Below are 20,886 nucleotides of genomic sequence, written 5' to 3' on the forward strand. Positions count from 1 at the left end.
CCGTCGATCTTTGCTCCTAAGCCTTCCCAGTTTAATAGCTTGAACACTAGTGAATAGTGAATAGCATTAGACCGATTGTGCCTCCTTGCCTGACTCCTTTCTTCACAGGAATATTCCTGCTTTTCTTGTGGAGAATTAAGGTAGCTCTGGAACCTCTGTAGATATTTTCCAAGGTATTTACGTAAGCGATGTTACGTTTCGCCTCCGACGTGCGGTATAGCCGGCGCGGATGCAACGGACGCCGTGGCTTCGTTCACAGCGGCGCACATTTTGGCCAGTTCAGCGCTGTCCCAACGCCTCCTGCTGAGCGCGTCCAGGCATGTTTCAATGCCACGTTTCTTCGTGTGTGTGTGTGTGTGTGTGTGTGTGTGTGTGTCTGTGTGTGCGTGCGTGTGCGTGCGTGCGTGTGTGTGTGTGTGTGTGTGTGTGTGTGTGTGTGTGTGTGTGTGTGTGTGTGTGTGTGTGTGTGTGTGTGTGTGTGTGTGTGTGTGTGTGTGTGTGTGTGTGTGTGTGTGTTGGTGCCCACGCTTGTCAAAGCGCGGCGACCGGGGAGAGGAGCTCCCCAACTGTGAAGCGAGGAGGTCTGATCGGCGCCGGCCCGGCGGATACGTCACTTCTTGTCACAACGTGTCCGTGCGCCGCCGTCACGTGCGCCTCTTGCGAGCCGTTGCTTCTAGCCCTCGCCTCCGAGAGTATAAAAGCAGCTGCCCCCGGACGCCAACAGAGAAGCTTCGATTTATTCAGTCGAGTAACGTGGTCTCCCGTTTCTCCACTTCGGTCGACCTGACCGGCCGCTCTTTTGCGATGCTAGAATAAACAAATTGTTCTGTTAACAGTCGACTCATCCTTTGCCAGGACCTTCGGATGCTTCCAGCTGTGCCCCAGGCCGCCAGGCCAACGCTACCATTGGGGCTTGCGACCCATTTGCAACAGCGGCCTGTACTCCTTGATTACGTAATGCCTCTATGACTGCTTGTATCTCTACTGAATCAAATGTCCTTTTGTAATCTATAAATGCCATATAGAGAGGCTGAATGTACTTTGCGGATTTCTCGATTGCCTGATTAATGACATGTATAAGGTCCATTGTAGAGTATCCCTTCCTGAAGCCAGCTTCTTCCCTTGGATGACTAAAGTCCAGTGTTGAGCTTATTCTGTTGGATAATATTTAGGTCAATATTTTATATAATACTGGGAGTAAGTTAATGGGTCTATGATTTTTCAATTCCTTAAGGTCTCGCTTTTTGTGGATTAGTATAATGTTTTCATTCTTTCAGTTTTCTGGAATCGTTGATATCGATAGACACATCGTGTAGCAAGCCGCCAGTTTATCTAGCATTTTGTCTCCTCCATATTTGAATAAATCGACTGTTCTTCCATCTTCTCATGCAGCTTTCCCCCATTTCATGTCTATGAAGGCCTTTCTAACCTCATCGCTAGTTAAAGAGTCTCTGCAAGCTGTTCATTACTGCTTCGAATGGATTTATCGTGGCTCCCCTGGGCACTGTTACTGTACAGATCTGTATAGAATTCTGCTTTTACGATACCTTCGAGATTGCTGATGATATTCCCCTGCTTATTTCTCAGTGCATACATCTCGGTTTGCCCTATACCAAGTTTCCTTCTCACCGATTTCATGCTGCGTTCAATTTTTTTACTGCTTCCTCGGTGTTTCTTACGTTATAATTTCGAATATCCCGTATCTTCTCCTTGTTCATGAGTTTTGGCAGTTCCGCGAGTTCTATCTGATCTTTTGAGTTGGACACTGTCATTATTTATCGCTTCTTTATTATGTATTTTGTTACTTGGGAGAGCTTACCGACTTATTGCCTTGCTGCCTTACCTCCCAATTCATTTGCATCTTCTAAAGCCAGCCTAGTTACTTCTTCATTCACCACCTCTATGTCATCTTGATCTCTTTGTTCTAAGGCTGCATATTTGTTTGCAAATACCAGCCTGAATTGGTCTGCTTTTACCCTTACTGCGTCTAGGTTGGCCTGTTTCTTCTTGACCAATTTTACCCTTTCTCTCTTCAAACTGAGGTGAATCCTAGCCCTCACTAACCTATGATGACTGCCCACTTTACGTTACCTAACACTTCTACATCCTACACTAGGCTGGGATCGGCAGAAAGTATGAAATTTCTTGTTCCTCCATTAGGGCTTTTAAAGGTCCACTTCCTGCTGCTACGCTTCCTGAAGAAGGTATTCATTATTCGGAGCTTATTCCTTCCACGAATTCTGCCAACATCGCTCCTCTCTATAGTGTTCCTAGAATAGATGCCGTAGTATCCAATTGCTTGTTCACCAGCCTGATTTGTCACCGCTTTTGCATTGAAGTCACCCATTACTACAGTATACTAAGATTGCACTTTTGTCATCGCTAATTCAAAATTTTCATAAGACTGATCTACTCCCTCATCATCGTGACTGGATGTTGGAGCGTAGGCTTGTGCTACCTTTAATCTATACCTCTTATCAAGATTTATTACAACTACTGCTACCCTCTCATTAATGCTGTGGAATTCATCAATGTTGCCCGCTACGTCTTTATGTATTGGGGAATCTTACCCCGTATTGCTTCTTATCTGGAAGACCTCTGTAAGAATGGACATGGCCTTTAGTCAGCACTATATAAGCCTCACTAGTTCTTTTAATCTGACTAAGTCCAATAATATCCCAAACAATGTCTGATAGTTTTTCAAAGAGTCCTGCTAAGCTAGCCTCACTCGACAGAGTACGGGTGTTAAAGGTTGACAGGGTCAGTTTCCATTGGAGGCCTGTCCGGGTCTAGAGATTCTTAGCACCCTCTTCTGTGCTACAGGTCTGGCTGCCGTCTTGGTCATGGGCTCCGCAGCTGCTGGGGACTGAGGCCATTGGTTGATCGAATGAGTCATTTGGGAGGTAGTGGCCGAATACTGCACCAGGGAGGCCAATTCCTGTTCTGGTGAGGGAGGGCCTTTTGTTGAAGCGTAGTAGGCATTCCTAATTTGGTTGTACCTGGATTAGTATAGCCCCACTGGCTCACGGCGTCTTTTGCCGGTCTCAGTCGCCACTCCAAGCCTGGAAATCCGAGCATCCGAGCAACCGAGCCTCCAACATAGCTCAGTCAGATAATCCTGCAGGCGGCGAGGCTATCTTATCGCGGAGAAGTCCAGCCCACAGGGCCCTACAGCCTTATCATCAAAGAAAGCCCGCTTCGGCTGCGCGCCTCGTAAGTTGCTGCGGATAAATTCTTAAACATTTGTAATGTTATGGAGTGTACAGCGCTAACGTCTATTCAAGCATTAGGTTCCCCGAATACACTTGCGAGATCTGTATAAACAAATTTCCAGGTATGTAGGCTTACAACCAGAGAACGTCGTCCATTTTTACAGCGAAGTTCTATACCTCTACCGTCCAAGGAAATTTTCGTGTCGTTGGCGTGGTAAGCAAGAAACGCCCCATACGTGGGGCGATACCAAAGATAGTGCAACGCCGGATCGACCCGCGGCGGAAATGAAGCAGGCGTTAATCTGTACGTGCCGCGATCACGTTGTAAAAAAAAATCTCAGTGCCCTTCTACTCTGCAGAGCTATCGAGGAGGAAGAAATGGTGGAACGGGCCCCTTACCATACCGGGAACGCTTCAAACCTATACGCTGGCAAATCAGGAATGCGATACCTTATTTAAGCTACAGCACTGCCGTTTGCGAGCAGTGAGACATGGTTTTTACACTTCGCGCATAGAAGGAATCGCTGACCCTGTTTCCGCCGCGCTCACCAAAAGTAAGAGAGACATAAAGGAGAGATGCATCAACCTCACAATAGAATTGACGGGAATACAAACGGAAACACGCAAGACCGAATAAGTGGGAGAACGAATCGACCACAGAGTCTCCGTTTTTGCAGCCGTGTACGTACGCACCGCGGAGGAGCATTTCATGATTGACACTTCGATCAGAGGAAACATCAAGCTGCTGCTAACCGCTCTGAGATTTTAGAGCGATAGCATAAGAGGCCTAATGGTATTAGGGGCAATACTAGTAGCATTAAGCACCATAATAATAGCATTAAGATCCCGATAACCTTAAGGACTATAATAGAAGGAGCGGCAGAAACCGCTGCTCGTAAAAAATATAAAAGGAAATACTAAAATTGAATAAATAAAGAAAAGAAAAAAGAATGGAAAGAAAGGCGAAGTAAGCGAAAGAAAAAAGAAAGAAAAAGAGAAAAAGGAATAAAACAAAACACTAAGCAACCAAACGCTTAGTTTGTTTGCTCAGTGTTTTTTCTTCTTTTTTCTTCTCTTTCTTGTTTTCTTTATTTTCTTTCGTCTTTTTCATCGTCTTTCTTTTTTCCTTTTATTTATTGTCCCCTTTATCTCCCCTTTAGAAGAAATATACCTATATATACTATATATAGCATATGTCGCCTTCACGAAGACAAGTCGACTTGTCGGTACTTCGGCTCCCGCTTTCTCCTTGTTCTCGTTTTGCTCATCGTCTTGAATTTACATCTTCCGCCTTCCCCCTGTTTTTCCTGGGCACAACCTACAGACATGATAGCATCGGATTGTAATTTGAATATACGAGAAAACATAATTCTGTTTCGCGATAACTCAAACAAATCTTTCTAGAGTTTCTGCCATCCGTAGACCGATCACGGAGTCAGCCATTTGCGCGCGCCGGCGCGCGAATATCTCGGAAGCCACGGAGCCCGTGTCCTTGAAACGCTCCAGATGGCGCTCGCCTCCGCCGCAGCGAGGCTCACGCAAGGGGCCGCGTTTCGACCAGAAAGCCCGCCTTCGTGCATAGCGTTCGCCGCAAGCGCTTCCCGGTAACCGTTACGGCTACGTACGCTGCAGTGGCCGGGAAGCGTGAGAAGCACTCGGGGATCTTTGAGTGCTATCGCGTTTCACTCATAAAAGCGAAGCATAAGCGTCCTCCAAATTTTTTTAGTTCTTATGTAATGAACCATCGTACGCGTCTATGATAACAGAGGTGGCAGAATACGAATGTAGCGGTGTGCTTGAATCTTTCGGCGTCACTCGGAGCTCACAATTTCCGCTTGTGTTCAGGGCAGGCAAAACATTTGTACCGATAGCCTAGCAAACTGCATGGTGCCAAGGGAAAAAAAAACGGGAAACGAGCCGTTGGACCGTGGCACTATCCGGCCCTTCGAAGAAGCCCAGGACAAGTGCTGGCCGCGCATGCGCCACTAATTCCTTGCGGCACCTGTCCAGCGTTGAGACGAGGCCCACGGCGCCCAGCAGGTAGGCGAGAAGGCTGAGCACTGGCGGCTCCAGCTCGGCGCCCTCCTGCAAGGTGGCCGCTGTCTGCCAGAGCTCCAGCCCTGCCAAGAGTCCCTGAGCCCAGTAGCCCAGGCACGCGCAGCCACGCTGCAACGTCGCCGTGCTGCCGCGGTGTCGAAGAAGCGTTCGTTCACTGCTCGACCGACCCGCGGCTGCCTCCAAGTCGGCTCGATCCACAACCCTAAAGTGACCTGTCGAAGAGGAAGACGTGCGTCAAAGAAATCCCACTTTACGCATAGAGTATGGGTTCGGTTTCAGTCTATTGATTAATATCACATTAGAAACAAATGCATGAGAAAAGATAGCAAGGAGGTCCCGAAGCAAGAACTGTTGAGTAGACCTCCAATAAAATTTGCATGTAAGTTAATTTTATCTACTGAAATAACAGGGAAAGGCTGTGCGGTGTGCAAGCAAATATGTAAGTCTTGCGAGGTTGCGTTCCATTTTGAGGCCGTATAAAGCTTGCGAAACGAGGAGGGTGATGACAATATGTGTGGTGGCGTTCTTCCAGAGTTTTAGGCGCCATGGTTTGGTTAAGTCCAATAGCCAGAGCTGCTGGTTGGTTGTCTCTTGTGATCATAATGCCCTTTAGAAGCACCTGGATGGTGTATAGCGTTAGTCAGCGCCCAGTGAAATCTTAGCTCGTCGTTTTCTTCCCGGTCCCCTCCAGACCAATGCGCATGCGCACTGCAGCTCAGCGGCAACGTCAGTGTTCTCGCAGCATGCGTGCGCACAACAAGCTATTGCCAGCCGTAGCTGGCATCCGTCGCCGAGCCGACTGAGCGGAGAGTCGGCGCTACTTCTACTTCGCTTGGTTGTCTTTCCTGTCAAAGGGCGCCTCCACGTCTTTAGACAACCTCTGAGCCACCGCAAGCGAGCGACTCATGTGCCGTTGACAATGGGACGACACGAAGACGATGGCGCTAATGCTGACGTCGCTTACTGGCGTAGAGCCTACGTGTATAATCGCTGTCCGAATAAACCAAGTCAGCGGCGCAAGATGGGCGACCCTAAATATACATTCTCGAAGGAAAATGGTACAACGTAGATTCGGGGCAGACCTGTAGTGAGCTCGTCGTCGTCGTCAGACCAACCGATGCCTTTGAGCGCGCTACTTCCCCTTGGTTCATTCATTATAGCTGGTTACAATAACGAAATGTGACAGTATTTCTTCGCGTTTATTGTTGCTCATTGCTAGAAACTATAGTTAATTTGCAGGTGGAAAATGGATAACTTTTTACGAATACCTAATCTTATCTCTTCTCTGCGGCATAGACGTTCGGAGTCTGGGCCGTCATGGAGAAGCTGGAATCGATTACAACCAAGTGCTTGGCAAAAGCACCTAGTTGTAAGTTTTCCTTCTTCGACAAGGATTAACTCTTCTCCACATGTCGGCTTCAGTCGTTTTTGTCTTTTTGCTACCACACCAGATGAAGTTTATCACGAGGTATTAAAGCTAAAAAAACGGGGCTAGGTATAGATAATCTTCAACCAGTTATTGCTAAGGTCGTGACATATTACATGTTGTCGACAAGCTCAAGAATAAAACATGTCAAACAGGGGTGATTCCACAACTTCAAAAGGCCAAGGCAGCTTCAATGTTTAAAAAGGGTCGGCATAATAATTTCGCTTCTTGTCGACCTAAGCTATACAGCCGTTCTTGAGTAAATTATTTCAGAAATTCTTAGGAAATCGAATAAAACACTGTCTTGGAAAGTTAGGCTCCATCACATGAGCAATTTGATTTTTGCCCCCCTTATTTAACATAACTTGCATTACTAGACTTCACGAACGAAATAAAAACGTATAATGACAAGGGGCTTTCGGCAGCAAGCTTTTTCGTTGATTTAGCGAAAGTATATTTGGCAGGATTACACACGCTTCTTAAAAACTAGAATGATTAGGAATTGGAAAGCTTCTACGCAGCTGCTTAATCGAACGTGCACACGTAGTCAAATATGCAGATAGCTTATCGTTTCCGGTAGCAATTATTCAGAGGTCTACATTCGGTCAGGTTTTTTTTTCACTGCATGTAATAGATTTACCTACTTGTATCAGCCACTGCTATTGCATTTTTTTCGCCGATGACAAGACACTTTATTCATGTCATAATATCTTAATTAACCTTACAGCAATACCGAACGTGGACTTTCGAACCATTGTACACGGTGCCGTAATAATTGTCTCGAAGTAAAAGTGGCGAAAACTAAATGCATGCTTTTTCACTCGTATCTAAAGCAGACAGCACAAGTGAGCTGCTCTTAAGGCTTCATCTTATCGCCTGGTCATGTTGCGTAAAATTTCATGATGTTCTATTGGTCCCACAATTGAAATTTATTGTTCACACCAGAAGACTGACTCGCAAAATTGCATTTGAGTTATGCGTGCTAATCAAGGCTCACTCTTAATTTTGAATAGCACATCTTGATCTCTCTCTACAACGCTTTTCTGCATCGTCCCCTTAACTACCGTTTATTATCATGAGAAGGCACTGACTTAGCGCCCCTGACATCCTTGTACTACCTTCAGAACCGTATGCCCGTTCTCATAATAACTTTCAGTTCATATCCATCTGCTTACCCGACTTCTTGTTCGGTCCAAATGATCAATTTTAATATTTTGCGTTCTTACCATAGTACCCATGTCCTCAGCTTTTAAAAAATACCTATCACTTTGGGATGCGTGACTTTAAAATACTCAATGAAATTATTTTCATTGTCCGATAGACCGGAAAGTGGGCGTGCCCCGTCATTGGTACTTCATTTCTTCTGAAGCTTTCATGGCATGAAATCAACTTGTGCTCAACACAACTTTTGGTTTTCGATTTTGAGATTTTCTATTTTATGTAGTGCATCGTACCATAATCGGGGGGGGGGGGGAGGTTCTGTGGATCTCGTCCGCTGCTCTTTTGTTTGTTCTTACTGGCGCGGCCTCTTCGTACAATACCTCGCGCTCATCAAGGTCCTATTTCGTGCCTTTTTTGGCGTTGCTCATGAGAAAACGCAAAGGCTATCGCGAAAACATAAGTTTTACTGCAACTTCAACTGCGCAGAGGTGCTAAAGGACATACGGGTCACTGCTTGACTCTTCTATGTTTCTCTCTGCACTCTATCAATGGACTCGTGACGGGTAGAAAAAGAGATTTCAAACTGAAAGCCGACGGAGAGCAAGAAAGGAAGGATTGAAGAAAAAAAAGAGAAAGGCTACAGCAAGGCTGACCACACACTAAAAGAGTGTAATTCTGAGGATATTTTGATAAATCTAGCAGTCTCACAGCACTGTTTCGGAAGCACCAGAAAGACACGCGAACCTATACGGCTTCGGTTTGTTTGGCACAAAAGCAAGAATAAGAACATAAATCCCCCCCCCCCCCCCCCCCCCCCCCCCCCCCCCCCCCCCCGCAACCTCTCCTTCTTTGGCCTCCTAGCTTGCGGTTCAGTTTTCCTTTCTACAAGCGCTCCATTTTAATTTTTCTCAGAATGCGATTTTATGACAGTTTCCTACCTTCCTCTAAATAACAGCCGGGCGTATGTGAAAGACATTTTGTGATATATTTGAGTAAGTGCCCAGCGCAACTTTGAAAATAGAATGAATATTAGCAAGCCACTTGCAGTTGAGGAAATAAAAAATCATGCGAATCCCATGTACTGGGGCAATCAATGCATGCGAATGTTCTTGTGCTGCTTGCTTTGATTGAATATAGTGAGCGGTGATGTTGACGGCGAATGCTTAATTTCCTCAGAATTTAAGGCAATACGAGAGCAGTGAGTTGTTGTTAAACGTTGCCTTGCGTACGCCACAGTTTTTTGTCGGCGTAGTAAACCGAACACACAGGGGGAGGTGTTTGCCTGAGGCGTTATCCTCCGCCATATTTCATAACCTCTGAAAGGGCCGAACATATTGTTGGGTGTACGTTCCGTAACCACAATATCATTATGAGGCACGCCATAGTGGCGGACTCCGGGTTAATTTTGACACCTGGATGTTCTTTAACATGTCCCTAAATCTGAGTGCGCGAGTGTTCTTTATTTCGCCGCCGTAGCTGCCGAGGCCGGGACTATACCCCCGACCAATGCCACAGCTGCAAAGCTTCCACGGCGGGCACAGAAATGTTGATTTGACGGTCAACCACTTCAGTAGTGCTGCCTAGACCCTACGGTTCACTTTAATGCGGCTCTGCTTCTGCACGCCCTGCGCAAGTTGCACGCTTGAGAATTTGGCGTAGCGTTTATTTTTCAAAAATAGCAGTAACGTAGCGTACCATACCTTGAACTTAAATTTGCACCGTTTGCCCGTAACCATTCTAGTGCCTATAGTAGTAGCGTTTCCTTGCCTTCTCACGACACCTTTTTCCCGTCCCTCCTTGTAGGGGAACTGCGAGCGAAAAGTGGCAAGGCTTTCGCGACTTCGTCAGTTCCACCCATTCTCTGTCTCCTCTCCCCCTCCTCTCTACTATTATATGTAGCTTCCCTCTGGCCTTGCACGATAGTGAAAAGGTAAGTCCTGAAATTCCTCCAGTGGTCTTGCGAGGGGTCACGGATAATTACAGCTGACAAGAGGCTAATGTGTTGACTCCCAGGGAGCTCCAGAGGGCATTGTGAACATTCGACGCGGGGCAAAGGTTCAAACGAGTTTATCGCGTCACTGGATGGATGGATGTTATGAGCGTTCCCTTTGGAAGGGGGTGGTGGGTTGCGCCACCAAGCTCTTGTTATTACATTGCCTTATGTCCTACCTATTGTCACGAGCTCTCGTGACAAAGGGCAGAAGGAGCGCGAATGACAAAGAAGGATGGGGGGGAGAAAGAGGACGACGACGTTCGGCGGGCTACCTTTGGACCGCTCCCAGAACAACTCCAACCGCTTGCCTTGACGTGGTTTGTATATTTAAGTAAAGGGTTCGCGCGTAACTTTTGGTGGAGGTGCGGGCTAACACACACTACCGACAACGGAGCCACCAGTACAAGGCCTTCGTAGAAGTCGCCGCCTTGCCGGTCTTTTGCCCTCGGCCACCATCATGCCTCGAGACGAAGGTGCTTTTAATACTGCATCGGCAGGATAAGCACCGATTCAGCACTACCTAGAGCCACGTACGTTCTCCGCAAAGGCAGCGCAAGATGGCGATGAGTGGCTCAGCCATTATGAGCGGGTAAGCCAGTACAGTCACTGGAATGGTGCCTCCCAACTGAGGAACGTTGCCTTCTTTTTGACCGACACGGCGATGGTCTGGTATGACAACCATGCGGACGCACTAACTACCTGGGCCTGTTTCGTTGAGGAGATCAAGAATTGTTTTGGCGATTCGGATGCTAAGAAGAAACGAGCGGAATTAAAGTTAGCTCAGAGGGCCCAGGTCCCCGGAGAGACATGCACCACATTTATTGAGGAAGTTGTAAATTTGTTCAAGACCGTAAATCCTCGAATATCAGAAGAAGATAAGGTGTGGCACCCTTTAGAGGGAATCGCGGAAGACGTATATAACTTCCTCATTGGAAAAGACAGCTTGAAACCGTATCAGACGTGATGGGGCACTGCTGTACGTTCGAAACACTGGAGACTCGTTGAATTCCACCGAAATTTGGAAAGCTAGCTAACGTCACGACTCTCGCCAGGAAAGTGTGCTTTCTGTTTCCGAGGATACAGTTGTGCCCACTTTATCCACGATACGTGTTTCTGTTTGTTCAACTTGCAATCCATTTGATGCTGCAGGGGATTCTGTACATGTGAACTGCCTTAAGAAAAATGTGTTGGTTCCGCATTGCATGCTGTCGGTGCTGAATGGATGCATAGAGCTGTGGGTGATAAATTGTTCTACTGAAGCAACGGTGCTGCCTCTAGGCTTAAAGCTTGCCGCACTTCAAGAAGACTCGTCGATACCCATGGCAGGGCTTACATAATATACGGACACAGGAGAAGCTGGTAACATGCGCTCTGTGAATTCAAAGATCCTTTGCATAGTCACTAAATCACTCAGTGACCGTAAGCGTGAGACGTTGGTAGCCCTCCTTGCAAAACATTCCTCAGCATTCGACTTCGCGCAGAACGACAGCCCGCCATCAATCCCTGCTTCCGCATCACCGCATCAACACAGGGTCTGCCCAACCGATTCGACAAAAACCCTATCGTGTGTCGCCCGCAGAGCACAAAATAATCAGACATCAAGTCGAAGAAATGCTAAGCAAAGGAGTAATCCAATAATAATCTAGCCTTTGGGCAGCACCAATGATATTGGTGAAAAAGAAAGACGGTACATTGCAATTCTGTGTTGATTATCGACGCCTGAACGCCATTACTGAAAAAGACGTGTACCCACTCCCCCGAATTGACGACGCGATCAATAGCCTTTTTGCGACCTCTTATTTCTGTTCTGTCGATCTGCGGTCAGGTTACTGGCAAATTGCCATGCACAGTGACGATAAGGAAAAAACAGCATTTGTAACGCCTGACGGATTATTTGAATTGAACGTCACGCCATTCCAACTGTGCAACGCTCCCGCAACGTTCAAAAGGTTCATGGACACCATACTGCGCGGCTTGAAATGGGGAGCTTGCATGTGCTACCTGGACGACGTTGCGATCTTCGGGCGAACATTTAGTGAGCATAACAAGTTCCTGGAGTTGGTGCTGGACTGCTTGAAGAAAGCCGGCCTTGTCCTGAATTCGAAGAAGTGCCATTTTGGTGAACGACAAGCTCTTGTGCTGGGATATCCGGTCGATAAGGAAGGCATACGACCAGACCCACAAAAGACTGCGGCTGTAGAGGCATTTAAGGAACCTCACGGTGTGAAGCAGCTACAAAACTTTTTAGGCTTATGCTTCTACTTTCGCCGATTCATTCCTAGATTTGCTGACGTGGTCCATCCTCTTACGCGCCTTCCCCAGAAAGGCGTTCCTTTTGAGTGGGCGACAGAGTGCAACTCATTTAGTCAATTAAAGTTCCTCTTTACGCCGCAGCTTATTCTTCGCCACCTCGATCACTCAGCATCTACAGTGGTTCACACCGACGCGAGTGGTGTTGGCATCGGCGCTGTGCTTGTTCAGCGCATCGACGGAAGTGAACACGTGATGTCGCACGCTAGAGCTCCATGAGTCGCTCCAAGCGTAATTATACAGTGACCGAGTAAGAGTGCTTGGCGGTCATCTTCGCGGTACAACTGTTTCGTTCTTACGTGTACGGGCGCCCCTTCATGGTGGTCACGTATCATCACTCACTGTGCTCGCTCGGGAATCTTCGGGACCCTTCTGGTTGACTTGCGCGTTGTGCTCCACGTCTACAAAGAGTACGATTTTGTTGTTTCGTACAAGAGCAGCCGACGACACGCTGATGCTGATTTCCTCTCTCGGATACGACTTCCAACGACTGAATGCGACGCTGACAACTTCGATCAATACATCGCCTTTGTATCTCCGGAATTTCCTGATATGGGTACCTTCATATCCGAACAGCAGAAGGACGACGACAGTTTGCAGCCGCTCTTCGCGACCTCACGTGAGCCTTCAGGAAATAGCCGCTTTCGCCTGCGTGACGGCGTCCTGTATAAGAAGAGCTACTCGACCACTGGCGCGCGCTACCTTTTGGTTGTCCCCAAGAGCCTCCGCAGTGAAGAATTCTGCGCCATCCAGGACGATCCAACCTCTGGCCATCTTGGCTCTACAAGAACGCTCTACCGTGCTCAAGAGTGATTTTACTGGCCCAAGATGTATCGCGATACCGAACGGTACGTCGCCAGCTGCACCGAACACCAGCGTTACAAGCGATCTCCAAGCACACCGCATGGTCGACTTCAACCAGTTACGCCTTCCAGCGCCCATTTCGAACAAGTTGGTATAGATCTCCTGGGCCCCTTCCCGCGATCCTCCAACGGCAATCGTTTGGTTATTGGGGGTGTAGACCACTTGACCAGTTATTGTGAGACGGCAGCGCTGCCATCGGCAACAGCAGCAGAAGTCTGCCTTTTCCTATTATACTCCATCATTCGCCGACACGGGCCTCCTCGAATTATAATTAGCTATCGTGGGAGACAATTTACCGCAGTTGAAGAGACCCTTCGTTTGTATTCAGCTAGCTTCCGGCATTCGAAGCCATACCATCCACAAATCAATGGTCTGCTTAAACGTACAAACAGAACGCTTGTCAACATGCTATTAATGTATGTCGATTTCGCACATAAGAACTAGGACAGTGTCTTGCCTTTTGTTACCTATTCATTCAACACCGCAAGACATGAGACCACCGGTTACTAAGCGTTCTTTCTGCTTTACGCTCGGCCACTTCGCTACACGCTGTTAGGTATGACCGGACGCCAAGGGCGATACGTCATCCCCCTACCCTCTACTTGGTCGGACCCCACGGCGCCGAAGAGGTCATTCACCCGACCTTCTCCCCGGATTCGTCGAAAAGAGGATCGACTTCTCCCTCCCGTGCTCGGTAATGCAGGAGGAGGGGCCCTCTCTCTGTGCCTGTCACGAGTCATCGACGGAAGCAAGATCCCGCCCACACTTGTAGAGAGCCTATTTAAGGGGCTCCGAAATGTACTTGTGATGTACTTCATACTTTATACTTCATACTTGATACTTCATGCTTTTCTTATTTTCTTTCAACTACCTTTGAATAAACCGTGCAAGTTTCGCACTAGCAAATCGTCTCGCCCTTGCTCGGTCGCCATAGTCTACCGGATGCCTGCAGCCCGCCCACAACGCCACGCTACCCAATAAGTAATGTCGGTCGAGCTTCCATAGGCAGGCGCTGCTACTTCTCGGCAGCAGTACGGTACGCTACCCTGGAGTACGCAAAAAACTGACTGGCAGCGATTGGGATACGGAATCCTGGAGACCTCAACTTGGACGAGAACTACGATATCGTAGCCTGTTCGTCCTGGCAACAACGTTCGGAAGGAAGGCGTCTGGATCATGACTGCACGTGGTGAGTGCACGGCTTTTCTTCACTGAGATATCACTTGGCTTTTACGTATTTTTGGAAAGTACATAGCAGTGATTTTTCTTTAAACCGTTGACGGAAGTTTGAGTGCGTCAAGGTTGTATAGAGTGAAGCTTTAGCAGCACTAAGGGCAGCCATGAACTTGAAGGCACTAAAGAAGCCGGAATTGTTGAGCTTGGCCAAAGAGTTGGGCCTCCAAATTGCCGAATCAAAAAGAAAGCCGGAGATCATTGAGGCGATCGAAGCGACCGGGGCAGACGACGAGGAACTGACGGAATGCCTCGAGAGCATTAAAGAGGCAAAAGAAGAGCGTAAGCGCCTAGAGGAGAAAGAAGAGCGTAAGCGCCTAGAGGAAAAAGAAGAGCGTAAGCGTCTAGAGGAAAAAGAAGAGCGCAAGCGCCCAGAGGAAAAAGAAGAGCGCGACCGTGTTGCACGCGATGCACTCGAAATGAAGCGCCTAGAGATTAAGCTTCTGAGAGCACAAAATAGCGAAAGACCTAGCACAGAGGCACGTGAAAGCGAGCGAAGAATGACAGACTTGATGGCACCCTACGCAGTAGGAGGGGACATAGGTCTTTTTCTGGTACAGTTTGAGCGCACGTGTGAGAAGGCAAAATTCGCGAGAAACACGTGGCCGCAACGCTTTTATACGTTGCTGCCACGTGAGGTAGCTGATATTATCGCCCGCATGGGGAAAGAAGAAGCAGAGGACTTCGATGAAGTCAAAGCGAAGCTGCTTAAAAGGTATAGATTATCGGCAGAAGGATTCAGGCGAAAGTTCAGGGAAGTCGAGAAGACCAAAAGCGAGTCATACTCAGAATTTGCATACACCTTAGAGGTAAACCTGAAGGCATGGCTCAGAGAGGAGGGTGCACTCGGCGACGCCGAAAGGACAGTGCAGTGCGTTGCTTTAGAACAGTTCTACCGCCGGCTGCCAGTAAACATCAAGTATTGGGTTTAGGATAGGCCAGGCGTAGACACTGTTTCGAGAGCGGCCGATCTCGCTGAGGAGTACGTAACTCGCCGTGCGGACGAAGGCAGCGAAGTTCCTAAAGAGGAGATGAATAAATGCAGACCTGACAAGCCAAAACGATAGTCAAAGTCGAGTCGCTATAGAACACATGAAAGATCAGATTCAGGGAAAAGTAGTGACGAGGACAGCGAAGGAAAAAAAGGAGTCACCCGAACAGAGGGCAGAAAAGCAAAAGAAAAAGGCTTTCGAGGCCAAGAAACCAGTAGTTTGCTACAACTGCCGGCAAACGGGGCATATCTCCGTCGGATGCAGAAATCCCAAACTAGTGTTGATGTCACTAAGTAGTAACGCAGAGAATCTGAACTTGCTCGAACCGTACATTCGAGACCTCGTGGTAAATGGCAAACCGTGTAGAGTGGTTCGCGACTCGGCAGCCACAATGGACGTAGTGCATCCGTCGTACGTAGAGGCAGGCCAGCTCACGGGGGAATGTGCTTCGATAAGGCAAGCCGTAAAGGCCTCCAGTGTTTGTCTCCCGGTTGCCAAAATTCTTATTGAAGGCCCTTTCGGAGTACTGGACAATGAAGCCGCCGTCTCGGCACATCTCGCGCCGCAGTATCCATATTTGTTTTCTAACCAATCAGAGGATTTGCTACGACGCAAGGGAATCGGGGTTAGTGAGGGAACAGTGCAAGCCTTAACTCGTTCCAAGGCAGTGTACGGATGTCCAGTGGTGGAGAAAACATGTTTGACAGCTGATTCGTCAACCAGTACTGAACAGGATAGCCCTATAGGGGATGAGACGGAAAGTACGCCAGCTAATGAAAAAACCAGGAAAGCAGCGGAGCCTGAAATGTCGCGAGAGGCAGAATATAGGAGAAAGTTGTTAAACGCAAGCCCTGCCACGATGGTTGTTGAGCAGGAAATGCGTAAAGCACAAAGCAAGGCTGAGCGTTACTATGACAGGACGGCTCGCACGCGACGCTTTGAAATGGGGGAAAAGGTAATGATCCTGAAACCCTCGTTGAAAAACAAACTAGAGGTTCAATGGGAAGGACCGGTTGACATAATTCAAAAATTATCTGAAACAAACTACGTAATCACGGTACCGGGAAAACGAAGGACACCCCAAGTGTACCATAGTAATCTACTTAAACCCTACAAGCAGAGGGAAGCCATTGTGAACATGTCCCTGAACCAACTCGAGGAAATGCCTGTCGACTTTCCAGAGTTAACAGCAGTGACGGAGACAAAAGACATTGACGAGACCATTGATAAGTTAGTAGAACAGGCGGAGTTGAATCCCAATCAAAGGACCGAACTGAGGGAACTCGTGTTTGAATTTAAAGACGTATTTTCAGATACACCGGGCAGGACAACTGCGATCGTTCACGATATCGAGTTAACCTCGTCGGACCCAGTTCGTTCGAAAGCTTATCGCGTTTCGCCTCGTCAACGTGAAGTCATGACCGCTGAAATAAACAAGATGTTAGAGCTAGGTGTAATCGAGCCAGGAGTGAGTGATTATACCTCGCCTCTTATCTTGGTTGAGGTCCCAGGAAAAGAGCCGCGGCCATGTATCGACTACCGCAGGCTCAATTTAATCACGATGGACGAGACTTGTCCAATACCGCATATCGAGGAAAGGCTTGAGAAAGTGAGCAGTGCTAATTTCATTTCTACGCTCGATTTAGTCAGAGGGTATTGGCAGGTTCCGTTGACCGAGAGGGCAAGCAGGCTTGCAGCGTTTATTTCCCTGATGGGAACCTTTCGTCCGAAAGTCCTGAGTTTTGGATTGCAGAATGCGCCATATTGCTTCTCTAGCCTTATGGACCAGGTGCTACGAGGAATGGAGGACTTTGCACTTCCCTATTTCGATGACATAGCTATCTTTTCTTCATCATGGGCGGACCATATGCAACACCTGCGAACCGCGTTGTGTCGTCTACGAGAGGCCAACTTAACTGTTAAGGCTCCCAAATGCCAATTAGGGCGCGCGGAGGTAGCTTGTTTAGGTCATGTAATAGGGCAAGGCCATCGTCGGCCTTCCGAGGTTAAACTGATCGCGATAGACAACTTCCCGCAACCACGCACCAAGCGGGACATCAGATCATTCCTTGGCTTGACGGGTTATTACCAAAGATATATTCCGCGGTATTCCGAGATTGTGAGTCCTTTAACGGATGCTCTCAGAAAAACAGAACCACAAACGGTAAAGTGGGATGACGCAAAAGAAAAGGCTTTTAGTATGCTGAAGAACGCACCAACGCATCAGCCAGTATTGAACGCGCCCGACTACTCTAAGCCATTGATTCTTCAGTGTGATGCCAGTGACAGGGGTATGGGGGTGGTGCTCTGTCAAAAGAGAGATGACGAGAACGAACACCCTGTACTGTACGCCAGTAGAAAGCTTTCAGTTCGTGAGGAAGCATACAGTGCATCAGGAAAGGAATGCGCCTGCCTAGTTTGGGCGGTACAGAAGCTAGCTTGCTATATCGCTGGCTCCAGATTCACCAAAGAGACTGATCACTGTCCCCTCACATGGCTGCAGTCCATGTCTACGAAAGACGGTCATCTTTTGTGCTGGAGCTTGGCTCTTCCACAGTACACCTTCGATATTCGCTACAAGAAGGGTAAGCTTAACGGCAATGCCGACGGTTTAAGTCGTTGCCCCTAGAGTATCGAAAGCCCCATGCTCATCCGGTTTCCGTGGCATTTTCTTTCGTGCATTCATATGTTTTTCCGAAATGAAGCCGATTGTTAGCTGATTTTAATAACCGCGTCCCAACGCTTTCAATAAATGGCTCGTTTTAGTGTTGAGGGGGGAGGGACGCGCGTAGGAAATGGGAAAGGTGTAGCGGGTTTTCCTTTTTTTTTTTAAAGCCAGGTGTGTCTTGGGGGAGTGTGGCCTTGTGGTCGCCGCTTTGTGGTTGTGGGTCCGGCACTGTTCTGGGGTGATTGCTTGCGCACGCAGGAGACGAAAAGTTGCGAGACCGGCTTGCAAATACCAATTTCACCGGACCGGACCAAGGAGAAAAGTGACAAGAGCGCCACGAGGACGGATGACCACTCCCCGGAATCTACCTGCTAGGAACGAAGGGTTCGTGACCTCTACGGGGAATCCTGACACCGAAACGCCGATCCCTCGTACAGCGGCTGCTGGCCCCTACTCGTCGGTATCTTCCTCCCCCACCGAAGATGCTGTTAGGTATGGCCGGACGCCAAGGGCAATACGTCATCCCCCTACCCTCTACTTGGTCGGACACCACGGGCGATACGTTATCCTCCTACCCTCTACTTGGTCGGACCCCACGGCGCCGAAGAGGTCATTCACCCGACCTTCTCCCGGGATTCGTCGAAAAGAGGATCGACTTCTCCCGCCCGTGCTCGGTAATGCAGGAGGAGGGGCCCTCTCTCTGTGCCTGTCACGTGTCATCGACGGAAGCAAGATCCCGCCGACACTTGTAGAGAGCCTATTTAAGGGGCTCCGAAATGTACTTGTGGTATACTTGATACTTTATACTTCATACTTGATACTTCGTGCTTTTCTTATTTACTTTCAACTACGTTTGAATAAACCGTGCAAGTTCCGCACTAGCAAATCGTCTCGCCCTTGCTCGTCGCCATGGTCTACCGGATGCCGGCAGCCCGCCGACAACGCCACGCTGCCCAATAACTAATGTCGGTCGAGCTTCGATAGGCAGGCGTCGCTACTTCTCTGCAGCAGTACGGTACGCTACCCTGGAGTACGCAACCACGCTCGACACCGTGTTTCCTTACTTCGCTCATGAAGATGACTATATTACCAAGATCCCTGTCGAGCAGAAGCGCGACGCTTCGCTCGGCTAAGCACCCTCGCTTCGCGAGATCGATCAAGGATCCGCTACGACGGCCGTCGCCTGCATGTATATTTCGATCCTGGTGACCTTGCCTGGCTCTGGACGCCATTACGGAAGCGCGGCTTCTGCCAGAATTTCTTGGAACACTATGTTGGACCTTACATTATACTTGAACGCCTTAGCAAAGCCAACTATCGCATTGCACGCCTCACAAACAGTGGACGACACTCGGCCAAAGCACAAGTCACGCCCATTGCCCGCCTGAAGCCTTACAATTAACGAGCGACTGATTGATTTGCCCGGTGGGCTTCGTCTGCCAATGAGGAAATGTCACGAGCTCTCGTGACAAACGGCAGAAGGAGAGCGAATGACAAAGAAGGACGGGGGGTGGAGAAAGAGGACGACGTTCGGCAAGCTGCCTTTGGACCGCTCCTGGAATAAACGCCAGCCGTTTCCCTTGAGGTGGCTTGCGTATTTAGGTAAACGGTTCGCGCGTAACACTATGGTAAAAAGAAGAAAAGTAAATAAATACCCACCGTGAATTCTCATTACAAAACTTTATGAACCCCTACTTGGAACTTTGCTTTCTGTATGCCTCCGTTGTTTGTCATTTCCCTACTTTTCTTCCAGCAATCTTGCAATCCCTCTTACTAATCACTATTGCGGACATGTTTAGTTTCCCTCTGGTCTCCCTGAACCCAAGGGCTTCAAGGAGGCCAGAGGCGCCTAAATTGACCGCTTGGCTGATATATTCGTATTCTAATAAAGCATGCTACATCGCATCCCTTGCTTTACCGCAGCAAGCACATGCTTCTTCTCCCTGTTTGTATCTCGCTTTATAAGTGGGTGTTCTAAGGCATCGTGACCTCGCTTCGAAAAGTAATGAGCCTCCCTTTGAGCTATTGTAAATTGCTTCTTCCCGCATTTCGTTTTTTCCTCTTAAGCAGTTACTCATGGCAGGTTTCTTTTCCATTGCCGCCACCCATGACATAAACTCAGCCTCTCTGACTTCCACCTGACGTTCTTTGTTTCTGTGTTGCTCACTATGCCGACTGCATACTTGCTGGTAAGCTTGCTAGGGTTCTTTTCATCCACCGTGAATCAATGTTTTTCCTGTACAAATACCTGGGACCATCTCCCAGCCCATTTACTTTCTTCCATACTCCTCACTCGTTCTTCATAATCAATCTTACTTTGCTTCCCTGCCTTCAAAGCTCGTCCAGCCCATGTCACCCTGCATAACTTCATTTGTAGTCTTACCGTGAGTACCCAATGCGAGGCGTCCCACTAACCTGTGGCTGCCATCGAGTCCTGATTGTACGCCTTACTTCGAGCAAGCAACCGCCTTCCCAAATGTAAGTCCTGGAACCATTACACTTTTCCACAACCTCCGGAGCACCTCGTACCTATTGTATCCACATAGTGCTGTGTGTTTCACTATGGCTGCATTTCTCTTCCCCTTTGCTGTTATTGTTTTTCCTGAGTTTCCATGTATGTATTGCCGTCGTTTGTCCATATACCAAAGTATTTATATGCGTTTACCCTAGGTATTTCCTGAGTTTGTATTGACACTATCTGTTGGTGTGTTCCCTGTTTTCATTGAATACCATAATACCTGATTTTCTAGTGCTAAATTTGGGACCTGAATTCTCGCCTTTCTGTCCACAGATATTATCCACACGTTGCATGCCACTTTGTCTGTTAGCTAGTTAGCTAGCAACACATTGTCGTCCGCATTAAATCAACCTGGAAGCTGCTGCTCTATTTCTGTACCCGCCTGTTTGTATGAGAGAATAAACGTGATATTACTTCCTTCTAGCGCACTCTCCATACTCACCTTGTGCAT

The 20,886-nt window shown here is 48.1% G+C and overlaps 1 protein-coding gene across 1 annotated transcript in view; it reads right to left on the reverse strand.

Annotated features, from left to right (window-relative positions):
- Positions 1 to 4,899: 4,899 nt before the first annotated feature.
- The window catches only part of LOC142570757 (uncharacterized), a 54,102-nt gene continuing 38,115 nt past the window's right edge, over positions 4,900 to 20,886 (reverse strand). The window contains exon 3 of the mRNA XM_075679097.1: positions 4,900 to 5,482. Coding sequence (XP_075535212.1) covers positions 5,085 to 5,482 — 398 coding nt within the window. The 3' untranslated portion in view covers positions 4,900 to 5,084. The remainder of the gene's footprint in view (positions 5,483 to 20,886) is intronic.

Source organism: Dermacentor variabilis, chromosome 2 (genome assembly GCF_050947875.1).
Source record: "Dermacentor variabilis isolate Ectoservices chromosome 2, ASM5094787v1, whole genome shotgun sequence".
In the NCBI taxonomy this organism is placed as follows: domain Eukaryota; kingdom Metazoa; phylum Arthropoda; class Arachnida; order Ixodida; family Ixodidae; genus Dermacentor; species Dermacentor variabilis.